The sequence below is a fragment of the Leptopilina heterotoma genome, unplaced genomic scaffold (genome assembly GCF_015476425.1).
Source record: "Leptopilina heterotoma isolate Lh14 unplaced genomic scaffold, ASM1547642v1 Lhet_52, whole genome shotgun sequence".
Classification (NCBI taxonomy): Eukaryota; Metazoa; Arthropoda; class Insecta; order Hymenoptera; family Figitidae; genus Leptopilina; species Leptopilina heterotoma.
Window position 1 is genome coordinate 3,937,757 of NW_025111114.1, and position 16,191 is coordinate 3,953,947.

General features: G+C 20.5%; 1 protein-coding gene across 4 annotated transcripts in view; it reads left to right on the top strand.

The window, feature by feature from the left end:
• LOC122507994 (formin-binding protein 1-like) overlaps positions 1-12,854 on the top strand; it is a 56,804-nt gene extending 43,950 nt beyond the window's left edge. The window contains exons 7-11 of one of the 4 annotated variants that reach the window (XM_043621047.1): positions 2,784-2,813; positions 3,313-3,620; positions 5,980-6,171; positions 6,676-6,812; positions 10,634-12,854. In XM_043621047.1, coding sequence (XP_043476982.1) covers positions 2,784-2,813; positions 3,313-3,620; positions 5,980-6,171; positions 6,676-6,812; positions 10,634-10,791 — 825 coding nt within the window. In that variant the 3' untranslated portion in view covers positions 10,792-12,854. The remainder of the gene's footprint in view (positions 1-2,783; positions 2,814-3,312; positions 3,621-5,979; positions 6,172-6,675; positions 6,813-10,633) is intronic. The other 3 variants (XM_043621049.1, XM_043621048.1, XM_043621050.1) reach the window with 3 other exon arrangements.
• Positions 12,855-16,191: the final 3,337 nt, after the last annotated feature.

Genomic DNA, 16,191 nt, shown 5'->3' on the forward strand with positions numbered 1-16,191 from the left:
TTGAAGATAATTTATTTCAGGCTCCGCTGCCTTAATGCTTTTCTAACAAATGCAACGAAATTTATTTTTTTACACTTTAAAAATTTTTTTCATATTAAATTAAAATTATGTTAATTTACTTAATGATTTAGTGTGATTATTTCTTTCTTAATCATGAAAATAAATTTTTTATTAATATTGTAAATAATTTATTATTTCGTTTATTATTCATTATATTAATTCGTTTTATTTAATTTATTCAATTTATTCAATTTATTTATTTTATTTATTTTAACAAATCTAAGGTCACAAATAATTTATTTTATTAATCTTTTTATTGAAATTTATCAAATTTTTTATTAACTTTAACTTATTTATTTTAATAATCAAGATTTTAATCTTGAATCTATATTTTTTCTACTTTTTAATTATTTTCTATTTTGATTGAGTTTCCTTTATATTATCGTTATTATTAAAATTTTAATTACTTTAGTTAATATTAACTTTTTTTACTTAATTATTCAACATTTTTGTATTTAATTTATTTTAAATAATTTTTTAAAACTAATTTATAATTTAATTTCTAATTTTTATTTTTATTCTGCACTAATTAAATTAAAATTAACGATTTCATTAAATTTTCGACATATTTTTACAAAGAGAAAGAAATTTAAAGTTGTGAAGTCTGAAATATTCGTAATCGATTTGTTTTGAATTTTTTTAAACAACCTTTTAAAAAATATATTAATTCTAAATAATTGAAATAAAAATTGACTAAATGAACTTTTAGTAATTTTTGTACAATTTTACTAGAATTAATTTATTTGCTTCTTGTTTAATGTCAATTTTAAAAAAAGGAATAAAATAAATGAAAAAATAGCATTTTGAATTAAAACAAACATTTAATAAATTTGTTGATAAACAATTAAAATTAAAATTAAAAATAAGTGTCTGTATAAATATTCTTTCGAAGAATTCTATTCAAATTTTTGAAAATAATTGAATTTCTTTAAAAAATTTCATTACAATTTGTTTAAATAATTGAATTCTTTCGAGAAATTTCGTAAAAATTGAATTTTTTCTTTATTTAAATTTTTTTGGAAAATAATTAAATTCTTGCAAAGAATTTTATTATTTAAAAAAATAATTGAATTGCTTCGAAGATTTTTACTAAAATTTTTAGCAACAATTGAATTCCTGAAAATAATTTTATTTTTCAAGAAAATGATTGAAAGTATTCGATAAATTTTATTATAATTTTTCAAATTCTTGAATGAATTTTATTAAAATTTAAATTCATTCGAGGAATTTAAGTAAAATTGTATTGAAAAATTGAATTCTTTTGAGAAATTTTATTATTTATAAAAGTCGTAGCGAAGAATTTTACTATTTATAAAAATAATTGAATTCATTTGAAAAATTTTATAACGATTTATGAAAAAATAGAATTCTTTCGTGAAATTTTATTGAAAATAATTTAATTTTTACAAAAATGTTACTATTTAAAAAAATAATTGAATTGTTTCGAAGGATTTATTAAAATTTTATAAAATAATTGAATTCTTGCCTGAAAGTTTTATTAAAATGTTTAAAAAGAATTGAATTTTTGTGAAAATATTGTTATTTTTGAAAATAGGTAATAGAATTCTTTATAAGAATTTTATAAACATTGTTTGAAATAATTAATTTTTTCCAAATATAATAAATAGGTATTATGAAAATTTTATTTTGAATAATTGAATTTTAGCAAAGATTTTATTAAAAATAATTTAATTTTTTCAAAAATTTTACTATTTAAAAAAAATAATTGAATTGTTTTGAAGATTTTTACTAAAATTTTTGTCGATAATTGAATTCTTGCGTAAAATAATTAATTAAATTTGTGTTTTGATAATTAATTAAAGTTGAAATTAAAAATAAATCTCTGTATAAAGATTTCAATATTTTAGGTTTTATAAATTTTTATCGTCTAAAATATTGAAATTGTAAAATAAAATTTGAAAAAAATTAGAATATATTTGGAAATTTAATTCGTTTAATGTTTTAATTGAATTTAATTTTGCTAGAAAAATAATTTCTTATGTTTTGTGTGTAAAATTGTTGGTCCCAAGTTTTTTATTTTTCTAAAGAACCAAATAAAATTTCAAAATAAAATGAATATTTAAAAGAAAAAGTATTTTTAATTGAAAGAAAAGAAATAAATTTGTGACCAACATTCTTGATATTTAGTTTTAATTTTAATATATGAAAAATAAAACCCGTAGAAATTTATGTGTAAAAAATATTTGAATTTCTTTTGTCTGCTTTTCTTTTAATATTTGATGGATGATTCGAATTCTCTGCCAATGATCTGTGTCTTGTATGCAATTCAACAACGTGGATGTAAAAATAAAAAAAAATTTGGATGCAAACGTGTAAAATAAACAAAAAAAATAGTAAGTACAATATAAATGGACATCCGTTTGTTTGCCTGTTTAGCAATGTTTTTCTCCACGTGTGATAAATGAACAAACAAACAGAGTAAAATAAAGAATAAATAAAAAGCGCACCTGCAAAATGCAATTTCCAATTTTTGTAAATTGTTTAATTTTGATTTTGATTTTTCAATTTTTGTTTTTTTGATTTTGTTTTTTGTAATTAATATTGAGAGATTTTCTCTCCTTTTTCTAGTTTAGGAAAAAAAAAGAAATAAAATGATTTTTTGGCAATTAAAAATTGATATTGCATTATTGTTAATGTACAGCGAAATTTCGTTACTTCCGCTGAATGACACGCTTTTGTGATTTGTTTCATGCGAACGACAGAAGTTGATCGAGGTGTGCATATCTTTAAAGGTCTGTTTTCTCATTTTTATTACCAGTTATTTAAGGAATATTAGATTTTTATTATTAATTTTTTTTTTTTTTGATAATTTCGAAATTTTACGATTTGTTGGTAGTTCTAGAATTTTATTATAAGTTAAAATTTATTTTATATATACAGTATTATTTTTATATTCTTTAGTAATTATACAATTCTCTTTCTTTATTTTATTTATTATAAATTCATACAGATCCGGAAATTTTTGTTGGACTTAAAGATATTAATTTTTGAATTCTTTTTTGCATTTTTCCAGTGTAGAATTTTTTTTTTCCAATGCTAATTTCTAACGCTTTTCACGAGATATTTTAGAAAATAACCCAATTGAGCATTTTTTTGCAAATTCCTAATGCTTTAATTTGCTTTTGAGCTTTTATTGAATGGGGTGAAGAATTTTTTTTTTGTTGGTTTGTGATGTTAATTTATTTTTAGTGAAAGAATATAAAAAATAAGGTTTTCTTCGCTTTTTTTTAGAATAATGTACCTGGTTATGGTGATGGTGTGAAGGAGGATTGCAGTGATTTACCTCCAAATCAAAGGAAAAAGAGATTACAGCAGAGGCTTGACGAGATTCATGCGAAAATACAACAAGAAACGGCGGCGAGAGACGGTCTCATGAAAATGAAAGGCGTCTATGAACAAAATCCAGCTCTCGGCGATCCCACAAGTATACAAGGTCAACTGAATGAATCGAGTCAGAAACTTGATAAATTAGGAACAGAACTAATCAAATTTCAAGGATATTTAGAAGACGCGATGAAAGCCGGAGTCAGTTTGTCCAGGTGAGGCATATCTTTCGTTTTTTCTTTCTTCTTTTTTCGAGGGGGGAGATTTCTTCACTTTTGGTTTATCTCGAACCGAATATTTTTTTAATCAACAGCATTTTTTTTACTATTTTATCTCTTTTCTTTTTATTTCTTTTCTTTTCCTTTCTTTATTTTTTATTTTATTTTTTTATTCTAATTTCACAAACGAGATTATAAGATCATAAGAATATACTACTTTCATATACATACAACTTTAAATTCGCTAATATACTAGAAATCAAAAAACTATTCTCAAAAGTTATAATCAAATTATTTAAAACGATTCAATTGTTTTCAAAAAATATTCGAAATTCAATTATTTTCAATATCTAGTATTATCATACAATTCCGCAATAAAGAATTCAATTATTTAAAAAAAAATTGATAAAATTCATCCACAATTCAAATATTTCCCTTAATAATCAAATTTCCACAGGAATTCAATTTAGAATAGATTTTTCAAAAAAAATTCGAAAAAATAAATTATTTAACAAAATTTTTATACCATTTTTCACAATAATTCAATTATAGTCACTAATAAATTAGTAATAACATTTTTCATGGAAATTCAATTTTTTTGACATTTTTTTTTATAAAATTCAAAGTGAGAATTCAATTATTTTCAAAAATAACAAAATTTTTCACAGAAATTCAATTATTTTTAAACATTTTAATGATATTTTTCTCAAGAATTCAATTATTTTCGAAAATTTTAATAAATCCTTGGGAAAAATTCAATTATTTTTATAAATAGTAAAATTCTTTGCAAAAATTCAATTATTTTCATAAATAATAAAATTCTTCTCAGAAATTCAATTATTTTTGAAAATTTTGATAAAAGTCTTTGCAACTATTTAATTATTTTCATAACTAATAAAATTCATCGCAGGATTTCAATTATTTTTAATACAATTTTACAGGAATTTCTAGAAAAATGTAATTATTCATAAAGATTCAATTTCAATTCCTCGAAGAAATCTTTATCTAAATAAAATGTTTTTTTAAATTCTTTGGAAGAATTCAATTATTTTCAAATATTTTAATAAAATTGTTCGAAAGAAATCAATTATTCTAAATACAATTTTAATTAAATTTTTTTTAAATAATTCAATTATTCTTTTAGATTTTAATAGAATTCTTTCAAAAAAATTCAATTAGTTACATAAATAATTCTTCGAACGAATTCAATTATGTCGGTACATAACAAAATTATTCCTGAAAATTCAATTATTTTGAGGCATTTTAATAAAATTCTTTGCAAAATTCAATTATTTTTTTAAATAGTAACATTTTTGCAAAAATTCAATTATTTTCAATAAAATTTCACGGCAGAATTCAATTTTTTTCTTAATTTGTCACAAAATTTTTCAAAAGAATTCAAAATCTATTAATTTCTTAATTCTCTATTAAATTTTTCAAATGAATTGAATTATTTTTAAAAGTAATAAATTTCTTCTTGGAAATTCAATTATTTTAAAAAATTCTAATAAAATCGTTCGCAAGAATTCAATTATTTTCATGAATAATAAAATGCTTTTTTGGAATTTAATAATTTTCAAAGAAATTTAATAAAATGCTACACAGACATTTAATTATTCTCAAAAATTTTAATAGAATTCTTTGTAAAATTTAGTTATTTTTAAAAACTTTTCGCAATTCAATGATTTTCATAAAATTTCCAAACAGAATTGAATTGAATAATTGAATTCCAAACAGAATTCAATTATTTAGAAAAGCTTTTGTAAAAATGTTTGTAAGAATTCAATTTTTTTCGTGAATAATACAAATTTCTCAGAAATTCAATTATTTAAATTAGAATTTGCATAAAATTATTCGAAAAAAATTAATTATTTCAAAATTTTTATAAAATTCTTCGCAAGAATTAAATTATTTTTTTAAATATTTAAATTGTTTTATGAATAATAAAATTCGTTGCAGGAATTCAATTTATTAGCATAGGATAAGAAAGAAGTAAATATTTTTGATGAAAATTAGAAAAAAGTCAGGAAAATAAAATATAGAATGGAATTTTTCTCAATTTTGTAAAGAGTCTAAAACGAGTTTTTTTGGTCGTCAAGTTTAATTTTTTGATAGCTACTCTTTTACTACTTTTTTTAGTTTGAAAGCTACTTTCTGCTACTTTTTTAGAATTAATTATCGAGTACGAAGTCTGAGAAAATTGAAAAAGAAAATTTGAAAAACTAAGAAAACCAGGAATTAAAAATTAATTCTACCTTTTTCTTTTGCTAAAGGAAATCAATTAAAAACTGTTAAAATTCAAGTTTAGAGTTGTGATAATTAATGAAATAATTAATGTGAAAATTTTGTCTGACAGTCCAAGTCAAGTGCAGCGAAAGCCAACGACCAACGGTTCAGCGACACGGCCGTTGAGTTCGAGAAGATCGAGTCATTCCGGAGGTGAGGAAAGTCTGTCGAGGTCAGCGTCAGATTCTAGTGTAAGCAACGCGAATGCCAATCAACCAGTGCATAAAAAAAGCGCTCCTGGAACTCCACAACCAACACACGGGTTAGTCTCACAATTTTCATTGTTTTTTTTTTCATTCTTATTATTTAGAATTTTTTTCCGTTTTATTCATAGAATTTCAATGATAATTTTTAGATTAGTTTCAATCAAAAACTTCAATTTTTAGAAAAGTTATTTATTAAATTGAAATTTTAATTTTATTCTATCTTTTTAAGACACGATTTTTAATTTTCGATATGTTTAAAAAATTTTAAAAACCAAAAAAGAATTTTAATTTAAATCTAAATTCTTCTAAAAATACCCTTTTTTTAAATTGAACTAGAAAATTATAATTTTTTGTCAGTTTTGTAATTATTGTTACTTTTTTTCTAAATGTTTTTTTTATAATAATAAATTTTGTTCTAAAATGAGAAAAAAAAGATACATCGTGAGGTCTTGGAAGATTATTGAAGAAAAGAAAGTATAAATTAGCGTCTCGAAAGACTACAGTAGATTAGAATTAGGAATTTTATTTCGAATTTTCCGCTTTACACTACTGATGCACAGTTCCACGAACAGCCCGGAGTCTGGTCTTGGAGCTTCTCGGACGTCCCTGCCAGGAAGTGGCGGCGAAGAATATTACATCGATGAGGTCGACGCGCAACCGCCTCTTGGAACTTGTCGTGCTCTCTATCCCTTTGATGGTGAGTTTCTCAAAACATAAATATTTTATTTTATAGATGAAATAATAGTGGTAATCTATTTTTTCACGCTTTTCAATTTTTCTCTATTTTGTTTCTAATTATTTACGCATATTACTTTTTTTTGAGATGTGAAATATAAATTTGTCCTACAGTTTTACTTTTGTTTGAATTCAATTATGTTAATTATTTAACTTTTTATTATTTTTTAAGTTTTTTATTTGCTTTTCAATTTATTAAAATTTATTATAATTTTTTAATAAAAGAATCCGAAATAATTTTTAATTCTTGCAAAGAAATATATTAAATTTTTTGAAAACAATTGAAATGTTTCGAAGAATTTTATTAAAATTGTTAAATTTGAAATAATTGAAATTGAAATTAAAATAATTTAATTTCTTTACAATTTGTTTAAATCATTGAATTCTTTCGAGAAATTTCGATAAAATTGAATTTTTTCTTAATTTAAATCTTTTTTGAAAATAATTAAATTCTTGCGGAGAATTTTATCATTTATAAAAATCATTCGAATTGCTTCGAAGATTTTTACTAAAATTTTTGTCAATAATTGAATTCCTGAAAATAATTTTATTTTTTAAAAAAAATAATTGAATGTATTCGATAAATTTTTTAATAACTTTTCAAATTATTGAAATTTCTTGAAAGGATTTTATTAAAATTTAAATTTATTCGATGAATTTAAATAAAATTGTACTGAAAGTAATTGAATTATTTTAAAGAATTTTATTAACTATGAAAATAATTGAACTGATTCCAAGAATTTTATTACAATTTTTTAAAATAATTAAATTCTTTCAAAAAATGTTCAAAAAATTTTAAAGAATAATTGAATTTTTTCAAAGACATTTGTTAAAATTTTTGAAAATAATAACATTTAGATAGTTATTTAAGTGAATATTTTTAATTTCGAATCTGAAATTATTAAAAAATTTAATTACAAAATTGAATTCTAGCAAAGAATTTTATTATTTATAAAAAGAATGCCTGAAAAGAATTTTGTTATTTAAAAGAATAATTAAATTGTTTCGATGATTTTTATACTAAAATTGTATTGAAAATAATTAAATTCTGGATCAAAATTTTATTTTGTACGAAAATAATGTAATTCTTTAGATAAATTTTGCATTATAATTTTTAAAATCATTTGTATTGTTTGGAAGCTTTTTATTAAAATTTAAATTTAGTCGAGAAATTTAAATAAAATTGTTATTAATAATAATTGATTCTTTTGAAGAATTTTATTATTTATAAAAATAATTGAATCTTTTTCAAAGAAATTTTATTATAATGTTTTGCATTTAATTGAGTTTTTCAGAAGAATTTTATTACAATTATTAAGAACTATTAAATTCATTCGAAGAACTATTTTAAAATTGCATCGAAAATAATTGAACTTTTGGCAGGATTTTTATTAAAATCTTTAAAAAAAATTCAATCCTTTCGAGGAATTTAATTAAAATTGAGAATAATTAAATTGTTATGAGGATTTTTTCAAAATTGTTGATAATAATTAAATTTTGTCGACAAAATTATTAAAGAAATTTTTTTAAAAACAATATTGAATTCCAAGAAAGAATTTTATTATTTATAGAAATAATTGAATTGTTTAGAAGATTTCTAATAAAATTTTTGACAATAGTTGAATTCTAGAGAAGATTTTTACTTGTTACAAAAATAATTGAATTCTTTGGATAAATTTTGTATTATAATTTTTGAAAACATTTGAATTATTTGGAAGATTTTTATTAAAATTTAAATTCGTTCGAGGAATTTTAATAAAAATCTATTGAAAATAATTGAATTTTTATCGAAATTTATGAAAATATTTGAATTCTTTTGATTTGAATTCTTTTGAAGAATTCTTTTGAAAGTTTTGAAAATAATTGAATTTCTTTGAAGCATTTTATTAAAATTTATTTAAATAATTATATTCTTTCAATTAATATCGTTAAAATTGTATTGAAAATAATTAAACTCCTGCGACAAAATTTATTATTTATTTCATTTTTAACGGGCTTGAAGCCCTTTCGTACATTGTACTTAACAAAGTATTTAAAGTATTTTATTTAAATAAAATTGAATTCCTTTCCAAGATTTTTACTAAAATTTTTGATAATAATTGAATTCTAGAGAAGATTTCGACAAATTTTATTATAATTTTTCAAATTATTTGAATTTCTTGGAAGAAATTTATCAAAATTTATAAAAATAATTAAATTCATTCGAGGAATTCAATTAAAATTGTGCTGAAAATAATTGTATTATTTTAAAGAATTTTATTATTTATAAAAATAATAAAATTGTTTCAAAGAATTTTATTACAATTTTTAAAAATAATAATTAAATTCTTTCAATGAATTTAATTGAAATTATTCTATTCAAAATAATTCAATTCTTATAAATAATTTGAATCCAAATTTTTGAGAATATTTAAATTTCTTCGAAGAATGTTATTAATATTTTTAAATCCTATAATTGAATTTTTCTAAAGAATTTTATTAAAATTTTGACGAAAATTATTTCTTAAAAGTAAATAAATTAAAAATTATTAAAATTTTTGAAAATAATTAGGTAAATTTCTTTAAAAATTTGTTTAAATATTTAAAGTCTAGCGAAGAATTTTATTATTTTTAAAAATAATTAAAATCCAGCAAAGAATTTTGATATTTATGAATATAATTGAATTGTTTCGAAGATTTTTACAAATATTTTCGACAATAATTGAATTCCTGAGAAGAATTTTATTTTTTATGATAATAATTGAATTCTTTGGAAGATTTTTATTAAATTTTAAATTTATTCGCGAAATTTAAAACAAAATTGTATTGGAAATAATTGAATTATGTTGAAGAATTTTTTTATTTATAAAAATCATTGAATTCTAGCCAAGAATTTCATTAAAATTTTTGAAAATAGTAAATTGGAATAAACTAATTAATTTGTTAATAAGTAAATTTTTTCAATTTGAATCTGAAATTATCAAAGGAATTAAAATTGATATTTGTAAATAAATATTTTGTATTTTGAATGAATTGAATTATTAATACAATTATTATTCTTAATTTCTTAATTTCAATTTCAAATTCAAACCTTTTTGAAATTAAACAACTTATGAAAAATTGTTATAAAACATGAGTCTTCGACTCGGAGTGATCGATTTCTTCATGTTTTATAAAATTAATTAAATTTTATTTCATTATTTAAATACAAAAGTAAATTATTTATTTAATAATTGAATGTTTCTTAAAATTTAATTCTTATAAAGAATTTTATTAACAAATTTTTAAATAATTGAATTCTTTTGATGAATTTTAATAACATTTTTTAGAAAAGTTACATTTTTCAAGGAATTTGATTAAAATTGTATTAAAAATAATTGAAATTCTGCGATGAATTTTATTATTTATGAAAATAATTGAATTATTGAGAAGAAGCTTATAAAAAATTTGTAAATATTTGAATTCCTGGGAAATTTTTATTATTTATGAAAATAATTAAATGTTTGCGTACAATTTTATTAAAATTGTTTTTAAATAATTGAATTTTTTCGGGTAATTTTATTAAAATATTAGATATTGAAAATCATTGAAGTGAGGAAATTTTTTTTAAAAATAATTGAAATTTTGACAACAATTTTATTAAATTTTTTCAAAATAATTAAATGTTAAAGACGAATTTTTTTATTTATAAAGATAATAATTGGGATTTTGTCGAGATTTTCTTGTAATAATTTTGAACATAACATAATTTTTTTTTTGGTTGTTAATTTTGTTATTTTACAATGAATTTTGTAATTTTTTCAGCAACCAGCGAAGGATCGATACCAATGTACGATGGCGAGGAACTCTACATGATCGAGGCGGATGCGGGCGACGGTTGGACGAGGGTTCGTCGCATTTCACAGCCAATCGAAGGATTTGTTCCCACATCATACATAGAATGTCATCTCTACAATACTTAGCCATCGGAACCAGGTCACTAGTGGACAAGAATTTCGCTCCAATCACAAAGAAAAAACTGTTGTTTCTTTTTTTGTGGAAGATATTTTTCCCAAAAAGAAAAATAAAAAAAAAATGAAAGTGACTCTTCAACAGGGCCTAGGAACAAAAATCCAAGTACCATTTGCTTGGCATCAACAAGTAACACAATTCTATTTCAATCCCTTTTGAAAGAAAAAAAAAAATTACCCAGAATAACCATTCTGTGGTTTTTCTTTATGTGCCACAAAATTAAAAAAACAAAAATATTCACCTCGCGATCATGCAATCTTACTTTTTTTCTCGTTCAAATTGCGTGCAATATTTGCAGGTGATATTTATTCAAAAAATGCTTTATTTCTGTTCATAGGGGAAAAAAAATGAACAGAAAACAAATTTATTTAGATCGACTCAAAGCCCTTTTTATCGTTACATTTTTTTTAAGCTTTTGTAAATATTGTGGAAAAAGGTTCTCTTGTAATGAGAGAAAGAGAAAGTTAGAGAGAGAGAAAGAAATATGAATGAATGTTTTGATCTTATTTGTTGAATTACAAATTACGAGTTTTTCACGGGGATCTTTGTTTTTTTTATGTTAAAAAATCTCACTGACTTTAATTTTTTAATGTTAAAAATTTTAAAAAATCGTTTTTTTCTCGTTATGTTCGCGATTATTTTTTATTTTTGAAAATATTAAATCTGACTTTAGCTATACAAATTTAAATGTTATATTTTGTTCCTCGTGCTCAGGATTTTTTTTTAATTTGCGAATTGCTCATCTAAATGTCTTTAAATTCCGGAGTGAAAAGCTAGTCAAAGCAGGTGAGGATCGTTGAATGTTAGATTTACTAGAAAATAGAATGAAAAAGAAAAAAAAATTATCTCACCCATCCGGAAATGAAAAGGATTTTTTTTTACTGTATAGTTTAGTTTTGTTTTTGGTGAAGACTCGTAATTCCTTGAGAATTTCTCATGATCTATGATTTTGCATTCTTTATTTGGTGCAAATAAAAAACATTTTTTTTACGTAAATTTTTTTTTTAAATAGTCATCACCGCTCGTCGCGTATTTTTAGTCTTACGTGTATAATGTAAATATTTCTATAAATAATATACTTAATTGTTAAACAAAAAAAAAAATTTTTTTTGATAAGCGACAAGGTTTATTAGTTAAGTTAAAAGAAATGAAGCAAATTTTCCTTCCCTAATTTTATCAATAGTTGAAAAAAAGAAACTTTTTTTTACTTTGTCCCCAATTTATAATTTATATTATAATAGAAATCCTGTATTTTATATACTTCAATTTAGAAATAATTCTTAAACTGTGCTTTTAAGAAAAAGAAAAGAAAACTTAAGAGACTTGTCAGCACATCGCTCATATTTTTGAGATTATGCTGTAACTCACAGATTTATATATATATATAAATATAATTTATTGGCGCAGTTTAAATGTTTCTTCGACTAAAAAAAAAAAATATATATATATATATATATACTAAAGCATGAGAGAAGTTGATTACTTTTTTCTCTGAAAAAAAGAAATAAAAATAAAACTGTGACTTAGAATTTAAAAAAACAGAAAAACAAATGTTGAATAGTGAAAAAAAAATTACTGTCGAAAAGTGTGAAAATGAGTTTCTAATTGAACAAAAAAAGAAACAATTTTCAAATCGAAAAAAAATTTCCAAATTAAAAATCTTTCACACGTTTGGATATTTCCAATAGGAAATGAACAATTAGGAAAACAAAATTTTTTTAAATCGTGTTTTGGTTTAAAAAGGAAAATGAATAAAAAAGTTTAATTCGAAACTCAATATTTAGAAAAGAATAATTACACAACTGATGTGTGATTATTTAGCTTTTGCTTGAGAACAAAAAAATTCAGTTTTTGATGAACTGATTTTTTGAAAGCGTTGATAGCATTCTATGTATATGTATATTTTGTGATTTTTTTTATCCATTGACAAGTATTGTAGATAATTAACTATATGACTCATACATTTAATTATTATTCATTGATATAGAAAAATATAGGTACTAAACCAATACAATTCAATTGTTCTTTTTTATTCTACGCAGGAACTCCTGATTTCTAAATAAGTTTCGAGACAATTTTTTTTAATTATTAAAATAACAGTCAATCTTGTAAATTAATGTTATGTTAATAATAATAATAATAATATTAATGGGTAATAATAATAAAGTAATAACCAAAGAAATAAATATAATGTAATAAAAAAATATTTTTATTATTTTATTATTATTCTCTTCAGTTAATATTATTATAATTAATAATAACAATAATTGCAATATTAATAATTAAAATACCGAAATTTTTTATTTACAAATATCAATTTCAATTTGTTTGATAATTTCAGATTCAAATTGAAAAAATTTACTTATTAACAAATTAATTAGTTTATTCTAATTTACTATTTTCAAAAATTTTAATGAAATTCTTGGCTAGAATTAAATGATTTTCATAAATAATAAAATTCTTCAAAATAATACAATTATTTTCAGCACAATTTCAATTAAATTCTTCGAATGAATTTAATTATTTTTAGAAATTTTAATACATTTCTTCCAAGAAATTCAAATAATTTGAAAAAATGTAATAAAATTTATCGAAAGCATTCAATTCTTTTCGTAAAAAGTAAAAATCTTCTCTAGAATTCAATTATTATCAAAAATTTTAGTGAAAATCTTGGAAGCAATTCAATTGTATTTATAAATAATAAATTTTGTCGCAGGAGTTTAATTATTTTCAATACAATTTTAACGATATTATTCGAAAGAATTCAGTTATTTAAAGAAATGCTTCAAAGAAATTCAATTATTTTCAAAACTTTCAAAAGAATTCTTCAAAAGAATTCAAATATTTTCATAAATTTCGATAAAAATTCAATTATTTTCAATAGAATTTTATTAAAATTCCTCGAACGAATTTAAATTTTAATAAAAATCTTCCAAATAATTCAAATGTTTTCAAAAATTATAATACAAAATTTATCCAAAGAATTGAATTATTTTCGTAAAAAATAAAATTCTTCTCAGGAATTCATTTATTTTTAATTAAATTTTAGTATAAAAATCTTCGAAACAATTCAATTATATTCATAAATATTAAAATTCTTTGCAAGAATTCAATTATTTTTATAAATAATAAAATTCTTCGTTAGAATTCAATTATTTTTGTAAATAATAATTTCTCATAAAAATTCAATTTTTCAATTCATTTTTATTTAATTTTTTCGAATGAATTTAAATTTTAATAAAATTCTTCCAAAAAATTTCAATGATTTGAAAAATATATTAAAATTTATTGAATTCATTCAATTATTTTCTTAAAAAATAAAATTATTTTCAGGAATTTCAATTATTGACAAAAATTTTAAAATTTTAGTAAAAATCTTCCAAGCAATTCAATGATTTTTATGAATAATACAATTTTTTGCAAGAATTCAATTAATATTAAAAAGAAATTAAAATAAAGAAAAAATTCAATTTTAACGAAATTTCTCAAAAGAATTCAATGATTTAAACAAAATGTAATGAAATTCTTCAAAGAAATTTTATTATTTTCAAAAATTTGAATAAAATTCTTCGAAAGAATTCAAATATTTTTAAAAATTTAAATAAAATTCTTTAGAAAAATACAATTATTTTCAATAGAATTTTAATTAAATTTCTCGAAAGAATTTAATTTTTTTAACAATTTTAATAAAATTCTATGAAACAGTTCAATTGTTTTCAAAAATTTTAATATAATACTATTGTTTGCATTGAAAATTTTAATTATTGATTTAAAAATTTTTTCTTCATTTAATTGTTATTATCTATTATTATGTTTATTTTTAATTTATTTATCAAAATGATAATCTTATTTTATAATAATGAAAAATCGTGAACTATTCTTTATTTTTCAGAGGATTCAAGGAATATAATTGGATATCAGGAAATAGAAAAGAAAATAGAAAAACATTTTCTCGTATAGTGTATGGTGTATTGCACGTCCCATGGACAATTGACTAGATCGCAAATACAAAATATCACTCGCGTGAGACGAGTTAATAATTATAAAAAAAAATTTTCGACAACTTTTTTTTAAATATACAAATATTAACAGTATAATACACATGGGTATATAATAATAGAAATTAAATTGTACAAATTTGAGAAAGTAGAACAACGTTACAAAAATTCGATGATTCTAGTTAAAAGTCCGTTTTTTAATCGTTTTCTTTATCTATTTTTCGCTCTTTTTCTTTTGTAAAAAAAGGCACCAACGGTTTTTGTATTAACATTGGCAGTACATACTTTTTTCTTTTTACTTTTCCTACGTAAATATTACGATTTACACATATACATATTTATATTATTTATATCAAACTTGATTTTGTTTTGTCTTAAAAAATATAGTAAAAGAGAAATCAAACTTACGAGTTACGTTTGGTAACAATTACCAGAGAAAAAATAATAATGTTAGCGTTTGACGAGACTTGAGATTGATTCAGATAAAATTTGAGAAATAGAAGAAGAATAAATTTTACACTCCAAATATATGAAATATATTATAAATATTTGAATATAAAATCTAATTTTTCTCTTTTGTATACAAAAATTAATCTTGAACTTTTTTGTTCACATTTTTTTTTTTTTTTTTGCAGAATTCAAAAAGAATCGACGACATTCAAAATGCAATTTTCCAATATTGAAGGAAACTGAATCAATTATTTACTTAATATTTTAATCACAGCTTGGCGGAGCTTGCTTGAAAATTTGGAAAATTGATCTTAAGAGTAGTTGAGGTATTTGAAAAGAAGAAGAAAAAATAAAAGCTCCGCACGACTCGTCATGGAAGTTGCGATAGTAATAAATCAGTCGAAGGTAATTAACCGAAATGTTAATAAGTACTTTGTTAGTCACAAAAATATCAGGTGTGGTGATTCATTTTTGGTGTTTATCGTCACCAAAATTCACTCATCAATCGATCGTAAAAACCAATTTGAAAAATTATCATTTTATATTCATTTGGTAATTATTATAAATTACCAAATAATATAATTCGAAAGTTTTTTTTTATCGTCGAAATTTATTTTCGTTTAAAAGTTTATTGAAAATTTATTTTTTATGAATTTTTATTCAAATGGTCTTTTGAAATTTATTTATATTTTCGTTTCATATTTTAATGTATTTCGATTTCGTTTGTTTCGAATGATATTCAAATATTGATATTCATTCTTATTTTTTTTCAATATTTTACAATATGAAAATATTGCAATTTGTACAAAATATCAAAATTAAATATTTTTAAATGTAAAAAATGCTTTTCGATAAATTTATTAAAGAAATTCATCAATCATTTTTCAATAGTTTCATTATATG